This window comes from Carya illinoinensis, chromosome 11 (assembly GCF_018687715.1).
Source record: "Carya illinoinensis cultivar Pawnee chromosome 11, C.illinoinensisPawnee_v1, whole genome shotgun sequence".
Taxonomy (NCBI): Eukaryota; Viridiplantae; Streptophyta; class Magnoliopsida; order Fagales; family Juglandaceae; genus Carya; species Carya illinoinensis.
The window spans coordinates 20684759-20700839 of NC_056762.1; the positions used below are offsets into that span (position 1 = coordinate 20684759).

At 38.7% G+C, this 16081-nt stretch overlaps 1 protein-coding gene across 3 annotated transcripts in view; it reads left to right on the forward strand.

The window, feature by feature from the left end:
* The window catches only part of LOC122280821, a 77745-nt gene that overhangs the window by 34763 nt on the left and 26901 nt on the right, over positions 1 to 16081 (forward strand). For all 3 annotated transcript variants that reach the window (XM_043091861.1, XM_043091862.1, XM_043091863.1), the window contains 6 exons: positions 7428 to 7475; positions 7732 to 7839; positions 10316 to 10390; positions 10990 to 11040; positions 12669 to 12812; positions 12890 to 13020. In XM_043091861.1, coding sequence (XP_042947795.1) covers positions 7428 to 7475; positions 7732 to 7839; positions 10316 to 10390; positions 10990 to 11040; positions 12669 to 12812; positions 12890 to 13020 — 557 coding nt within the window. The remainder of the gene's footprint in view (positions 1 to 7427; positions 7476 to 7731; positions 7840 to 10315; positions 10391 to 10989; positions 11041 to 12668; positions 12813 to 12889; positions 13021 to 16081) is intronic.

A 16081-nucleotide genomic window follows, 5' to 3' on the forward strand; every position in this document is an offset into this window, starting at 1 on the left:
CTGTCAAATATTAAGCTAATTACACGGAAGAGTAAATCAAGGAAATAAGTATGAAACAAATATGGAAACAAATATGGACAGCAAAGCTGTCCATTGACAGCCCCCCTCAAATTGATGCGGGTTGATTAACAAGCATCAATTTGCTACTTAGGAAGCAGTGTGGATGACGAGTAAGAGCCTTGGTGAAGATATCAGCAATTTGTAGTTCAGTGGAAATGTGGGGAAGAGTGATAACACGAGCGTCGAAGGCTTCACGAATAGAGTGACAATCAACTTCAATATGCTTGGTGCGCTCATGATAGACAGGATTGGCCGTGATCTGAATAGCACTTGTATTATCGGCATGTAAAGGAGTAGGATCAGGCTCAGAGAAGTCTAACTCAGCAAGCAATCCTCGAAGCCAAATAATCTCGGAACAAGCAAGAGACATCGCTCGATACTCAGATTCTGTAGAGGACTTAGAAACTCGGTCTTGCTTCTTACTCTTCCAGGAGATCAATGCATCACCTAAGAACACACACCATCCAGTGATGGAGCGACGTGTATCAGCACAACCAGCCCAATCAGCATCGCTATAAGCAACAAGACGGGGAGAATTTCCTGCAGGAAAGAATAAGCCACGGGCAGAAGTGCCCTGAACGTAGCGTATGATCCGACGAACAGCAGCCAAATGGAGATGACGAGGAGTCTGAAGAAACTGACTAACTTGCTGTACAACAAAAGAAATATCTGGTCTAGTGATAGTGAGATAGACAAGGCTACCCACCAATTTCCGATATAAACTAGGATCAACAAGTAGGTCACCCTCCTCTTTGCGAAGCTTGATATTTAACTCCATGGGAGTATCGACAGAGGTAGCTTCCTGCAATCCAGCTGTAGCTACCAAATCACTAGCATACTTGTGTTGATTGAGGGAAATACCCGAGGAACTACGATGCACCTCAAGACCCAAAAAATATGTGAGAGACCCAAGATCTTTCATATGAAAGGATTCTGAGAGATGAGTCTTAAGCTGGACAAGTAAAGCAGAATCAGAACCAGTGATCACAATATCATCAACATAAACCAAGAGGACAACAATACCCATGTTTGATTTCCGAAGAAATAATGAAGTGTCATACTTGCTCTGCTTGAAGGAAAATTCTGGTAAAGTGGTTCGAAATTTATCAAACCAGGCCGCGGAGCTTGTTTAAGACCATAAAGAGAGCGACGAAGTTTACATACATTGGAGGTCGGAGAGGGAAACAATCCCGGAGGTGGCTTCATATAAATACACTCTTTAAGATCCCCGTGAAGAAAAGCATTCTTAACATCCATCTGATGTAGTGGCCAATCATTGGAAGCAGCAAGGGCTAGAATCGTACGAACAGTAGTCATCTTAGCCACAGGAGCAAAGGTCTCCTCATAATTGACACCATATTCCTGATTATTCCCAAGAGCAACAAGTCGAGCTTTATAACGATCCAAACTCCCATCAGAGCGAACCTTGACTGAGTAAACCCATTTGCAACCCAAAGGAACTATAGTGGAAGGACAAGGCTCAATGTCCCAGGTGTGATTGGCCTCTAGAGCGGCAATTTCTTCCTGCATAGCTTGTCGCCAACAGTCATGCTTAACAGCATGTGAGTAGCATGTAGGAATATCAAAATTGGACAATGCAGCAGTCAGAGCTGAAACAGAATTGCCAGAAGAAAAACCATACCTATCCGGGGGTACAGACACTCGAGAAGAGCGACGTACCAAAGGCTCTGGAGGTGCAGCAACTGACTGATGCCGGTGTATGTTAGGATCAGATATTGGGTTAGCCACCGGAAGAGACTGTGAGCAGGAGCGTCTCGTATACACCATACCTGGTTTAAAGCGAGAACTGACATGATGAAAATCTGAGAGCTGCTGCTCAAAGGAGGGAAGGACCACAGTAGAAGAAGAGGGCACAGATGACATAGGAAAGAAATGTTGATTTTCAAAGAAAATAACATTTCGAGAAATGCGTGTACGATGTAAAGTAGGATCATAACAAACAAATCCCTTTTGACACACATTATATCCCAAGAATGCACACCGAACAGATTGAGCAGATAGTTTATGTCGCTCATGAGGAGGTAAATGAACAAAACATACACAACCAAAGATACGAAGATTATCATAACTAGGTTGCTGAGCAAACAAGCGGAAATAGGGAGACTCCATTTGTAATACTTGGGAAGGTAAACGATTAATCAAATGAGTAGCAGTTTTTAGAGCCTCAACCTAGAACATGGATGGAACAGAAGATTCTAACAAAAGAGTACGTACCACATCAAGAAGATGGCGATTTTTGCGTTCAGCTACTCCATTTTGTTGGGGAGTAGCGGGACATGAACGTTGGTGAATAATACCTTTAGAAGCCAAAAATGCCTGAAACTCAGTAGACAAATATTCACCACCAGAATCTGTGCGTAAAGTCTTAATAGTCGCAGAAAATTGATTGTCAACATACGCTAAAAAATCAGTGAAAGTACGAAAAACCTCAGATTTAGAACGAAGAAAACAAACCCAAGTGAATCTGCTATAATCATCAATGAAAGTCACATAGTATTTGAATTTGTCATGTGAACTAACCGGGGAAGGTCCCCAAACATCACTATGAATAAGCTCAAAGCAGCTAGAAGCTCTACTGGCATGCAAAAGAAATGGAAGAATTTTGCTTTTACCAAGCTTACAAGAATCACACTGAAGAGATAAAGAAGAACATTTTTTATTATCAAGAAAACCAGAGTGCAATACATGAGATAGGGTCTGAGTATTGGGATGGCCTAAACGACGATGCCACACCATACTTAGATCAGGAACATTATTACAAGCAAAAGACTTAATAGAAGAAACTGAAGAAAATGACGGAATAGGTAAAAATAGTGGAAACAAGCGCCCCACTTTAGGTCCCTTCGCGATCGGCTCCCCCGTTACCTGGTCCTGCACAACACAACCATCACCAGAAAAATTAACAGCACAATTGTTATCAACTAATTGACCAACAGAAATAAGATTCGTGGAAAGTTGAGGAGCAAGAAACACATTAGTAAAGGTAGATGAGGCATCTCCGACAGCAGCTATGGGTAGAGAACTGCCATTGGCAGTCTGAATAGCAGAGTGACCAGCATAGGGCCGAACATGACACAGAGATGTGGGAGTATTCGTCATGTGATTAGAAGCCCCTGAGTCTACATACCAAAGTGTAGTAGAATTGTTACCTTGAAAGCCCATCGCAGATAATGCGGAAATAAGCATCTATTGCACCATGTCAGGGGTGCAGTAAGTGGCGGCAGGGGATGCAAGATCAGAAGAAGCACCTGAAGAAGAGTCGTGTGCTACAGAAGTTGCTGCAGGAGGAACAGTAACAGAAGTCTGAAAAGCGTGGGCCTGACGATTCTAAAGACGGATACGGCATTCTTTGATAATATGACCCTTTTTATTGCAATAAGAACAATACTTTTTAGGACAATTGGCAGCAATATGCCCAAATTCCTTACAGCAGAAACACTGCAGATTTTTAGAAGTCATAGAGGATCCTCGTCCTTGGGCAGCATAAGCCACAGTGGGCGTCCCGGAACTGCCATGAGATTGGTCCAGAAGAACTTGAGTACTAAGACGTTGTTCTTCGCGAAGTAACTCACCAAAACAAACATCAAGAGAGGGAACAGGAGATCTATTCAGTAGAGAGGAGCGAACATATTCATATTCCGGGCGTAGTTTCATAAGAAACTGATCACGCCGGCTAGTCTCATGAAGCTTCTGAATAGTCGAAAGAGCGGCAACAGGAACATCCGCTATAACCAAATCGGTATATTCATGCCAAAGAGTCAAAAAGGCCGAATAGTAGTCTTGGATGGAAAGACTACCATGTTGAAACATGGCAATCGCATGTTCCAACTGAAAGCGACGAGCATCATTATCTTGATGATAGACCACCTTCAAGTAATTCCACATGGATTGAGCGGAGCGATGCGCCCGCAAGTTGGTAACAATATGTGGCTCCACCGAACCAAGAAGCCAAGACATAATCTGAGTGTCAAGAACAGCCCATGAAGGAATAGTCTTGGGTTTGTCAGAAGTGGATGGGTCGTCAACATCGGTACCGTCAATATGACCCCAAAGGTCTTTTCCCTTTAGAAAAAGTTCAAACTGAAAAGCCCAAGTAGAGTAATTTTTGCCAGTAAACTTGACACACACAGGTGCAGAGTCCATTGCAAAAAAATGGGACCCGAGACAGCAAAAAAATAGTCTAAAAAAAATTGAAAGAGACCAATAGAAGGACCTGCTGTCGACAAATAATAGAAGCCAAAAAAATATCCAGACCAAAAAAAAAAAAATGTGCCGAAAACACCCACTCCAGGCAAAAAAGAACGACACCCAAAAAAATACGTAGAGACCGAGAGAAATACCCAGACCTTAAACAGAAGCTGCCGAAAAAGACCACTCCAGGAGAGGAACGGGTCGATAGACTGAGAAGTTGCCGAGAAGACTCAAACTGAAACAGAGACTGCCGAAAAACACTACCCCAGAAACAGAATGCCGAGAAGCTGCCGAGAATGCTCAAACTGAAACAGAGGCTGCCGAGAAACACTACCCCAGAAACAGAATGCCGAAAAACACAAGGCTGTGACGTCAGATGTGAAAAACCAGAAACAGAAAAATGCCGAGATGTGCTGCCGAGACTTAGAAGACGCCGACACACCGAACCGAAAGGAAAAAGACCAAAAAAATTCACGCGGGCAACAACAAACCGAGAGAAAAAAAAATTTTCAACCGGCTCTTGATACCATGTCAAGATAAGTCGAAAAGGATGAATGAAAAGCCGAATAGTTTGTGATTTCTTTCTATTATATAAGCTGTACAAGGAATTCTATACATGGAAAGAGCTACGTAAATGCTACTGTTATTCCTATACAATCTGTCAAATATTAAGCTAATTACACGGAAGAGTAAATCAAGGAAATAAGTATGAAACAAATATGGAAACAAATATGGACAGCAAAGCTGTCCATTGACAGCACCTACATGACAAAATGAAACCCCCTTCGCTAGGTATCTCTGCTTCTACATAATGGGTGGCTTGAGTCTCTGACGTAATAGTGGCTGAAATGTTTGCCAAAGCTTCGCAACCAACAGTTTCCTTTATATGCATCATTGAGCTGTGATTTTGTGCTCTCCTGCACTCCTTCAGTACCTGTCTCTTTTATTGACCTACCATTGAGAGGGTTTTTTGAACTAGGCTGGGTTGGAGCTCGTGGAATTAGTGGATCCTTCCCTTTGATTTTTGCTGAATTGAGTTTATTAGTCATTAAGCTCACGAATTTTTTTTTGTCTCGCCTCCATGCTTTCTAATAATCTCGTTTTGACTTCTCAGCTGTCTCATTTTTTTACCTACTATTCTCAGAATTTTTTGAACTGGCCCCAGTTGGAGCTTGTGGAATTAGTGGACCCTTCCCTTTATTGTTTGCTGAGTTGAGTTTGTTAGTCATTAGGCTCACAGGCTTTTTGTGGCTCACCTCCATGCTTTCTAATAGTCTCGTTTTGACTTCTCAGCTGGACTGGGCGTGACCGGAGATGGCCTAGCATATAATGAATTATACCAGGCCCATGGTCCATTAACTGCTTAGGCCCACAACACCCTACTCTACCTCTTCTCTAATAAGTCAACCATTGCCTTATACTAACATTTCTTTGGTGTCTTGATTGATAGAGTGTACTGCTTATTCTCCCAGCCCACCAACCTTCCTGCTGCCAACAACAGCTGCAGAGGTTTCTATCACAGATTTGGCAGCTGGGAGGGAAAGTAGTAGAATATGTGGTTGGATAAGAAGCATAAAGGGCATTTTTGTTATTTCCAAATGGTGTGCAGGGCATAGTTTCCTTGAGTTGAATAGTAATGCAATCTTATTCAAAGTGCAGAGGGTACAACCAAAAGACACATGAAGTACACAATAAGAAAGTCCACAATAAGGAACACCCAACTAACTTACCAGAAAAAAGAAACACCCAACTTGGGAAACATAAAGTTTATAATTTTAATAAGACCAACCTATCTGTAACATATATAATTTTTGAAGCAAAGGTTTTGTTTCGGTTGAGCCGCATCATCCATTCTTGCTTTAAATGATGATAAACTTGGTTGTTCAAATTTAAAATAAAATGAAAGGTCATGCCAATAAATAATTGACAATTTAGAATCTAAACACTTCTTCTTCTTCTTTTCAATATCTAATTTATTAAATTAGCAATCAAAGGTCACGTTTAAACAACTCATAATCAAGTGATAAACTTAATTCATTTCTTTTTCTGTGTTCTTGTTATGTTGGCCTCTCTATTCAAAGGTGTCATCAATCATTCTTGGTAAATATTGCTTATTGACCAGATATGTGCTATCATTCGATGTTATGAAAATGATTGTTCTATGTTATGAAAATGTACGATTGCTTGAACTTAGGGGTGTAAACGAGTCGAGTTAGAGCAAGTAGTAGGTGGTCAAGCTTTGTTCATTTAGTTTTTATTTTAACATGAGTCGAGCTCAAGCTTTTCATCGAGTTGGATTTTATGTTCACAATCAGCCTTTTAATATTTGAGTGAGTTTGCTTGTTAACGAGCTGCTTCATTTAAATATAATAAATTATTTATAATTTTATGTACAAATTTTGACAAAAAAGTTGACTTTTTTGCTAATATTTTTATGAAGTTTATATAGGCATATGTTAATTATTTTATTTATAACGGTTTAAGTGATATGTTGTGTATTATGACCATGATTTTCTCCAATCTCTATAAATATTTAAAATAATTTCATTATAAATATAGAGATAATACTTCAAAAAATAATAGATACGAAGTTATTCGAGTCGAGCTGAGCTTTATACAAGTTGTATTGTTTAATAATCAATAATAATTTTGTGTTAACGAACAGCTCATTTAATAAATGAATCTAGCCAAGTTTGACTTTTACCGAGCTGACCTTGAGCAGCTTGTCAAGTATTTTCTTCAAGATGGAAAATATTTTCTTGCCAACTTTTTGTGTTTGGATGGCTTCTTCTTTTTACTTTTCCTTATCCAATTTGTTAGCGTTTCCTTCAACTTTAAGCTTGAGGGGCTTTGCATGATTTTTTGGTTGTTCCTCTTTTGTATACTACCCATATAATGGGGTTGTCCCTTCTTTGCATGGTTTTTATTCATCAATAATAAACGATAAAAAAGTACAGATACAAATCTGTCCTTATTGGTCATTGGTTTTATGAACAATTCAATGGCAATGTGTGCATAGATTTATAAACTTTCTATGGTTTCTTATTGTTGCTTAGTTCATTTTCATTTGACCTTCTGGTGCATGTCTGTTTCTGTACAGAAAAACATGTTTCTATTATTACGGTATTATAGTGTGGATTCATTGTTTGATGTAGGTAAATGACAAGGACCTTGCAAAGGAGTTGTATAAAAAGTACAGTGCGGTGAGAATCCTTTTCTTTTTAATTCTTTTGAGTAGGGAGTTGAGAGTTATTCAGACTTTGAATTGTAAAACTTGAAAATCTGATGGAATTAATGGACTATGTATGATTAAAGTTGTATTTAGTAGATTTGAGTAGTTGATTGATTTTGATTGAATCAGGTCACCATACGTTTCTTGCAAGTTCTCCCTATCTTTATATTTTCTTATGTTGATCTTTGATATAATTTGATATAATCATCCGTGCTCTACTTTGACAGATCCACAGGCGCAAAATACGTGCTTGGCAGATGATATGTGTCTTATCACGATTCACTTGTGAAGACATAGTGGGACAAGTTATACAAAGCTTGCACACATCCCTTTGTGTACGTATTATTTTTTCATTCCACAACATTTCTAGTTCTCTTTTAACTAACCAGTATAATCTTCAATATTACAATATTCTTTCTATGGATTTAAGTTAATATTCTGTAGCTGCATGCATATGTCAATATGCCTATTTTCATAATTTATTTATTTTAATTATATGTTATGCACGTCCCTAGTAGGGGTCTTGAACCCAAAATGTCACCCTCCATCCCATTTATACGAGGGAAATATTTTTTTCAGTCGAAGCATATCTGTTATATGTTTAGTTTGATCATGCTATGTTAAACCTTTGTTAACGAGGCATAATTGTTTGGCATCTCCTTCAATTATGCCAGTTTTCAATTAAAGCGTTGAAGCTTATCTCCTTCAATTTTTCATTTTTAATGTAGGATATGCTTGCTGATTTCTGTGTATTGTTTGTCCTCCCTGAAGACCTGATTGATAAAATTTCCTCGTAAGGGTGACAAACTATAAAAAGAAGTGTGAAAAATAGGATACATTGTCATCTTCTTCCTGCATCTTTTGCTTTCAATCTTTGAATATCCAATTGATAAAAGTTGTTTCTTGCTGAGGTAGCTAATGTGAAAATACCCGTCATTTTTCATGTATTTGAAGGAACCCAAATGATTTTTTTAATAATTAAATTAATCTTATTCAAGGTGCATAGGGATGCAACTTAAGTACACAAAAAGTATATGAAAGGAAATGCCCAACTAGTGAGAAGAAGAAAAGAATGCAAGTTCATAAATTCTAGAAAACTGGAGAAATGGGAGCTGTTGTGAGAAGCCATCATGCCAAATGCTAAAATGCATAAATAGGCCATTCTCCAAACTTATGAATTTTATTACGTCCCAAAAGGATTTTTCCAACAAGCCGACAACTAACCACCTGCTGAGGATGACCCAGTCTATCACAAAATTACCGAAAATTGATGCCCCTAAATCCCTAGCCCCCTCACAGTGAAGATAAAGGTGATCAATACTTTCCCTGTTTTGCTTACATATACAATACCAATCCATTACCATAATTGTCTTTTGTTAGATAAAAAAATCAAATAATCAAATTTACCTTTTCTTACTAGCTTAAGTTTTTGGCACAATTGGGCTTTTGCCTACTCTTTCGATCAATTAAAATTTTGTTTACCGATAAAACAAAAAAAGTTTTTGGCACAATTGACGGTTGAGGAGTCTAACCCATTTGTCAATTGGTGATTATAGTAGAGGTCCTTAGTTTCATCCCTGACTCCCCAATTCACCCCCATTTTTCTATTAAATGTTTGATGTGTTAAGCCCATGTATTAAGGACTCTAATCCATGAAAGGGGAGAGCTAGTTCATAGATTAATGATTGAAGTTACCTGTTTCCAGCAGTTAACTTTTTGGAAAAATTGGCGGTTTAACATCTTTTGTTCAATTATCCAAACACAAAATGTTTCGTTCGTACGTACCTTATTTCTCAAAATAATCTTCCAAGGAAATGAGAAGTCGACTGGAAGGGTGAGTGCATTGGAGAAAGATTTTACCTTGAAGGTCCACCTTTTGGACAAAATCCAATAGTTGTTTTTAACACCACCTCTTCTCCACCGAAAAAAATAGAAATGAATTAAGAATGAAGAGAGAACTCCACCTCCCAATCATGCGTTGGTTTAGTAAATGTGACATTACATGTTGCATTGTTATTAGCGATGTGCAAACGTTCTGCTACCAAAACCTCCTTTTTTTATTTTTTATTTTATTTTATTTTTTTATAAGTAAAGGCTGATATTCATTCGATACATTGTACCAAAATGTGATCTTATAGCCATCACCCACCCCATATATAATCACTTGGAATGTTTTTCCACACCGCAACCCTTAATGGCTTACTAACCTCATCTGAATACCACCCTTACCCATGTGGTACCATATTTTGCTTATAGCATGAGTCGCCATAAAAGCCTCTCTCTCCATAGCATATTGCCATAACCATTTACCTAAGAGAGCTTTGTTAAACAAGAGAGAGTTTTCAGCCCCTAAACCATTTACTAAACCGCTTGATGGAATCGGGATGCAAATCTTAGACACTTGACCAGGTGGAACCTGTACTTGTTTCCAGAGTGGAATCTTTTGAAGTCAAGCAATCTCTTCTCCTCCTTGACTATAAAGCACATGCTTGTTCACTAACGACTAAAGGAAAAAAAGGAATTAACGAAGATCAATTAGATCTTGTAGAAAGCTCCATATCTAAGCCCATGATTACTAATGATCAGCTAAAATCAAAAAGCACCTAAAAAGATTCTTTACATTGCTAGCATTTGTTTTTCATGGGATATAGAATTTTTGTTGCTATCTCTCGTTTGTTATGGCAGTTAGAATGCCATGCATAATTCAATCTGTTGACTTTCTACACTAATGATTTGGTGCCTTTACTTAAAAAAACATTTCGGCGCTTTTTTACACTAACAATACACCTCTATTTGTTTTTCTTACTGCAGAGAAACAACTTGCCTGCTGTTCGCCAATACTTAGAGACATTTGCAATCAATATTTACTTGAAGTTTCCATCACTGGTATGAAATTTTTATTGAATTTCAGGGGCAGATATGGCCATCCCTTTTTGTGGTTATTGTGATGACAGGAAGTATAGTGGTTTAACTTATTTATTAAGGCCTCTCAATGCTTGTTTCACATATTAATCAATAAGCATGTAAATGAAAAGTAGAATTTATGGAAATTTACTTTTGCAATTGTAAGTTTTAAAATTTGATTGGCTGCAGTTAGGTTGTTGTTCAGTTTTGTGCTAAAAATATTTTTGCTTGGCAACTTGACTCACAAATTTTTCAGTATTAGAACATCACAACCTGTCAGTCACCACCCTGTTTTTAAGGGGATGGAAGTGCTAATTGGAATATAGCCCATTGGTTATGAAAGATCACTTTCTTTACATGTCTGAACAAATACCTAAAATCATATTTTAACGAGAAAGGGAAAAAAAGGATAATTTCTTTGCTCACTGTTAAAGAAATTTACATTTGCATCAGTTATGGCATTAAAAAAATGGAAATAAAGAAAGCATGTAGTGATCTTGCCACGACGGAAATAATCACAGCTGCTTTCATGAGATCAAGCCCTCTCTTGTTAATGCTGAAATTATTCTTTAAAATCACAGGTTGTGGAGCAATTAGTTCCTGTATTACGAGATTATGACATGAGGCCTCAGGTATATAATCGTAGAATGTTCTGTTCTTGGTCATAAAAGAAAATTCCCCTTGCAATTCATTTGGTTGAATGACCTAATCTACCTCTCCTGTGCCTCATTAGTTTTGGATTTTATAAATTCTTAAGAGAAATGCTTTAGCCACAAAAAGATTCCACAAAAGTAAATCCACAAATTGACGTGGTTTGATGTGGTATGTTAGATTGTAAAACTACTTTTATTGTAAAGTAGATCTAATGTATCATATGAAATCATGTCATTTTGCGGGTTTACTTTTGTGGGATTTCTTTGTGACGATAGCACGTATCAATTCGTTAAGTGTAGTCTTATCTCTTTCTTTTTAGATGACGTGGAAGCTCACCATGGCAAGCCTCATTATGTTTGGATTTTATAAATCCTTATGTTTGAGTCTACAGCTCGTCCAGAGTTTGCCTTTGACCACTAGACTGCTCCCTAGCCTGACATGTTTTTTTCAACATCTCCTGTATACTAATGTATTTTGGTTGCAAGCTTGAGGTTTTCTGGATAAACTTTGTTTATATAAAATTTGACTCTAGAAATAAAAATGTAAAACTACTTTAATTTAGAAGACTAAAATCAAGTACTGCTTCCTCTTAAGGCTCTTATTTGAATGTTGAAAGAAAATTGAAGAAATTCTTCCTTCAAGTAGTCTACAGTTATGATGTCTTAAATCAGGTAGTCAGTTCCAGTTGATTGTTTGCCCCGTGGACACATGATTAGTTTCCTTTATTTTTCCAATTTCTTTTTGTCTTCCTTTGATACAACGGAAAATGTTAGAAGAATATAGATGCCTTCACTACATTGTTTACTGGGTTGTATTCCACTGGATTGGGAAGAAGAGGCGAAGATGAACTTCTTTGGGCCCCTTCCAAGAAAGGGTTGATCATGGACGCATGATTCACTCTTTCTATAATGCCCTCATCCCTCATGATAACAATCCCTTCTAATGGAAGAGCATTTGGGTGCACCAAGGCTTCTTCAGGAGTTGTGTTTTTTGCATGGATAGCCTCTCTAGGAGAGATTCTCACGATGGATAATCTGGAGAATAGACATTGTAGTTCTTGATTCGTGTTGCATGTGCAAAAGGAGCGGAGAGTCTGTTGGTCATCTTTTACTTCATTGCGAGATGGCTAGTGACTTGAGGAGTTACTTTTTAAGACTATTTGGATTGGCTTGGGTCATGCCTAGAAAATTAGTGGACCTTTTTATTCTTGCAGAGGGTTAGGAAGAAGCCCACAAACTGCAACAGTGTGGAAGATTGTTCCTTCTTGCTTGGTATGGTGTTTGGAGGGAAAGGCATGACATGATTTTTGAGTATTATGAACTGACATTAGAGGAGCTTAAAACATCTATTTTTGATATCCTATTCCTTGGGACAGCTTCTATTGACTTTAATGGGCTAACTTTTTTCATATTTTTGTATCATTATCTTCTTCTAGATAGGTCACCTTCTTGTATACATCCTATGCATTTGAATGAGTTTTTGTGTTTATTAATTAATTTTTATTATTTGTAAAAACAATTGTGCTCCTCGGCATTGTTGTATAACTTCTTTAGTTGAAACTTTTTGGACTGTCAGAACACCTAGTAATTTTTGTCATCAAATGCAGGCACTCTCATCGTATGTATTTATAGCAGCTAATGTCATCCTCCATGCGTCTGAAGCATTTAAATTCATGCATTTGGATAACCTACTTCCACCTATAATTCCATTGTTGACGTCACATCACCACAGCTTACGTGGTTTTACGCAGGTCATTTTTTGTTTAGCTGAAGAATCCATTCTTTCTAAAAAACATTTCTTGTTTATGACGTGTCTTATTCTTGGCAGCTACTAGTATACCAAGTTCTTTGCAAACTATTTCCTACATTGGATTCTGGAGACTCTCAGATCATAGCTTTAGAGAAAAGATGCTTTGAAGATTTGAAATCATACCTTGCAAAGAATTCTGATTGCGTGCGGTATAATATTTTTCCAGTAGTTTTTATCTCTTGTTTCTGAAATTATTATTGGTTGCCAATGCTGTGAACTATGTGTGAGCATTCCTTTTTGAAGCAACTCATGACACAAAAATCTATGAGTTTCTCAATTAATACTACAGTTTTATGAATGCTGTTAAATCAATTCATGCCTGTCTATTATTATTTTCATAAGTAAGAAATGTTTTAGTTTGATCAATAAAAACATAGGCATTACCAAGGTCCACTGGGATAATGCGCCTAATGAGAGAGGGAATAGAGATAAAAGAAAAACTCTTGGAAACTAAAGTTGGTAAGACAATGGTGGCTGCCATCCTGTGCTAATTTAAAGTTGTAAATAAAGCCTTGAGTCGACACTTGTCCTTGAGTTATCTTCAAAATTTAGATAATTTCTCTCTCCATAAGCACCGCATCAAAAAATTTGTGATCATTATCTGTAAGGTTTCCTTGTTGGGACTCTTAAACTTCTCACACCAACAGATCCAATCCCTGTCTAGGCATTGCCAATATTTAGCCCAATTAGGTTAAGCACTGCTTGTCACAAAGAGCTAGTTAGCTTGCCATGAAGTCAGAATTGATCCTCTGATTCCCCATCCCACTTGCACATACAGAACCATTCAATCACCATTGCATATCTCTTCCTCAACTTGTCCAAGATAAGGATCTTCCCAATGTAGCTGTTCAGAAAACAAAAACTGCTCTTGGGAGAGCCATACTGCTCCAAATGGTCTTCAATTGAAAGATGTTATCTGGGGAACTAACGCATTATTCAATGGCTTAACTTCAAAAACACCCCTCCATTGGATATGCTTTGACTTAGCTTATCTGTACCACCGTATCTTTTTGAAATCATACAATTGAGCATAAAAAGTGGTAAAGCACTCCACCTCCCAATCCTATGCTTGCTTGTAAACTCCACTTCTTGTTCGAAGAGCCATTAAAGACCTGTAAATTGTTTGACACTGATGCTTACTCAACCCTAGCAAGGTTGAATAGGTCGGGGAAAGCTTCTTTGAGGGCTGATCTCTGTACAGTACATCATACAAGAACATTATCCTAGAAGCATCGCCAACTCAAATCTATTGTATTGAGAATACTCCCCTATACCTATCGCATGTTCATCCATAACCTAACCCCATAGCTTGTACTCACTTTCTCCGTACATTCATCTTTCGATGGGGATTGTGGGGTGTTCTGAGGCTGATTAGAATGTGTAGGATATTAGTGGTTGATTATTGGTGGTCTGATAAGATTAGTCATTGAATCAAAAGCCTTTGTTCTGATGAAGGAGGGACACTCAGTGCTCATCACAAAGAGGAGCTGGAGGGTGATGAAGGAGCTAAGACTCGGGAAAGCTATGGTGCAATGGTTCATCAGAACCTTGGAGGAAAGCTTGAGGTGTGGGATGAAGGAGCTGTATGCAACGGAAAGGGAGGGTGACAGAAGCTTTATAGAACAGAGGTGGTCAAATGTCAAGGAAGATTTATGGTGTTGGTGGAATATGGTGGAGGTAGAAGACGTAATTTCATCTTCATCCCTGAAGATGTGGAGGGGAAGGGTTGGAGGAAAATGGCTATTGCACTAGGAGAGATCTCCTTGGAAGAAAAAATTGCGATTTACAGGGGAGGAAGATGCTTGTAGAGGTTGTTGGAGGTGAGGTCCAGTATGCAGCCTCAATCATATATGGAGGCGTTGGTGAAGTCGAAGGTGCTGGCGCAGCCTAGGGAACAATTCAGAGGTGGAGCTATAGGCAGTAGGATAGCTAGTAGTAATGGCCAGTAAACAAATGCAGTGCATCGGCTTGTTGGTACAGTATGTATGCAGAGAGAATGAGGTGGTGACAGGTCCTTTGTTGGCTTGTCAAAGTCTGGTGTGCATAGAACCTTACATACAATGCAAGAGCAATTGAAGGCATTGCAGTAGCAAGTCTCTTTATTAATATGGTGCGTTGAGGAGGATATTGAGGTGGACCTGGGCTTGGGGCAGGGCCATGAGAGGGGCAATGGGTAGGGGGGTGGGCCTAGACCAAGAGGGGGGATAGGGACAAGGCCAGTGAGGCAACTAGGTAGTGTTGATGCTGAGGCCTGTTTGGGCTTGACGAATGCAAGGGACAATGGGCCAAAGCCCACTGGGCTTGTCAAGGGAAAAGAAAAAATCCTGATAGCTTGTGAAGCCCAGCCCGTGTGGAGAGTCAGGGTGGGAAGTAGCAGGGGGAGATGTATCTTGGTCGAGAAGTTGTCATTGGTGATCCAATAGGTGGTGTCGACGGAGATAATGTCGCTGGGACACTCAGAAGTCGCCGGAGATAATGTGTATGGACTTAACGTCGTTGTAGCAGACCTAAATGTGGATACTCGGGCAATTCTTGGACAGACATTGCCAACGGATAAAGGGGCTGAGCCTCCTCTCGAGGATCTGTTGGTAACGGAGTCGGCGACTGTTTTTCAACCTTTAGAAGTAGCCCGAGGGCTATTTTCAAAGGCAAAAAGGGATGGGGGGAAGATGTGGGGTCTTCTCGGCTGCTAGTTGTCGCAAATGACCCCTCTGATGGGGATGGAAGCTTTATTTGCCCCGTGGAAGATCTTGCTGTGCCGATGAAGACCCAATGGACATTTAGAGACACGCTGGACTTTTTTTTTTTGGGAGAGAGAGAGAGAGAGAGAGAGAGAGAGAGAGAGAGAGAGAGAGAGAGAGAGAGAGAGAGATCTGATACCACTAATCTTGTAACATTAAAATCACCACCTATGCACCTGTCAGATTTGGTTGAATAATCTCTTTGAGGTGCTTCCTTCTCATTATATAGAAATAATTACAAAGATAAGATTGAGAATTCAAATTTGAATCTCAACAAACTACATCTTTATCTCTATCTAAAGTAATCTGATTTTATCCTATCTAAATATGTACAAGTTTAATTTAAATACAAGATAACTATTAGAAAACATATCCTATTAGGAGACTGCCGCATCTTAAGTAACGAAGAGCCTAGTTTCCTTTGATACCCTCCCTCAAATTGATGCTAGTGAGTCAACTAGCAGCAATT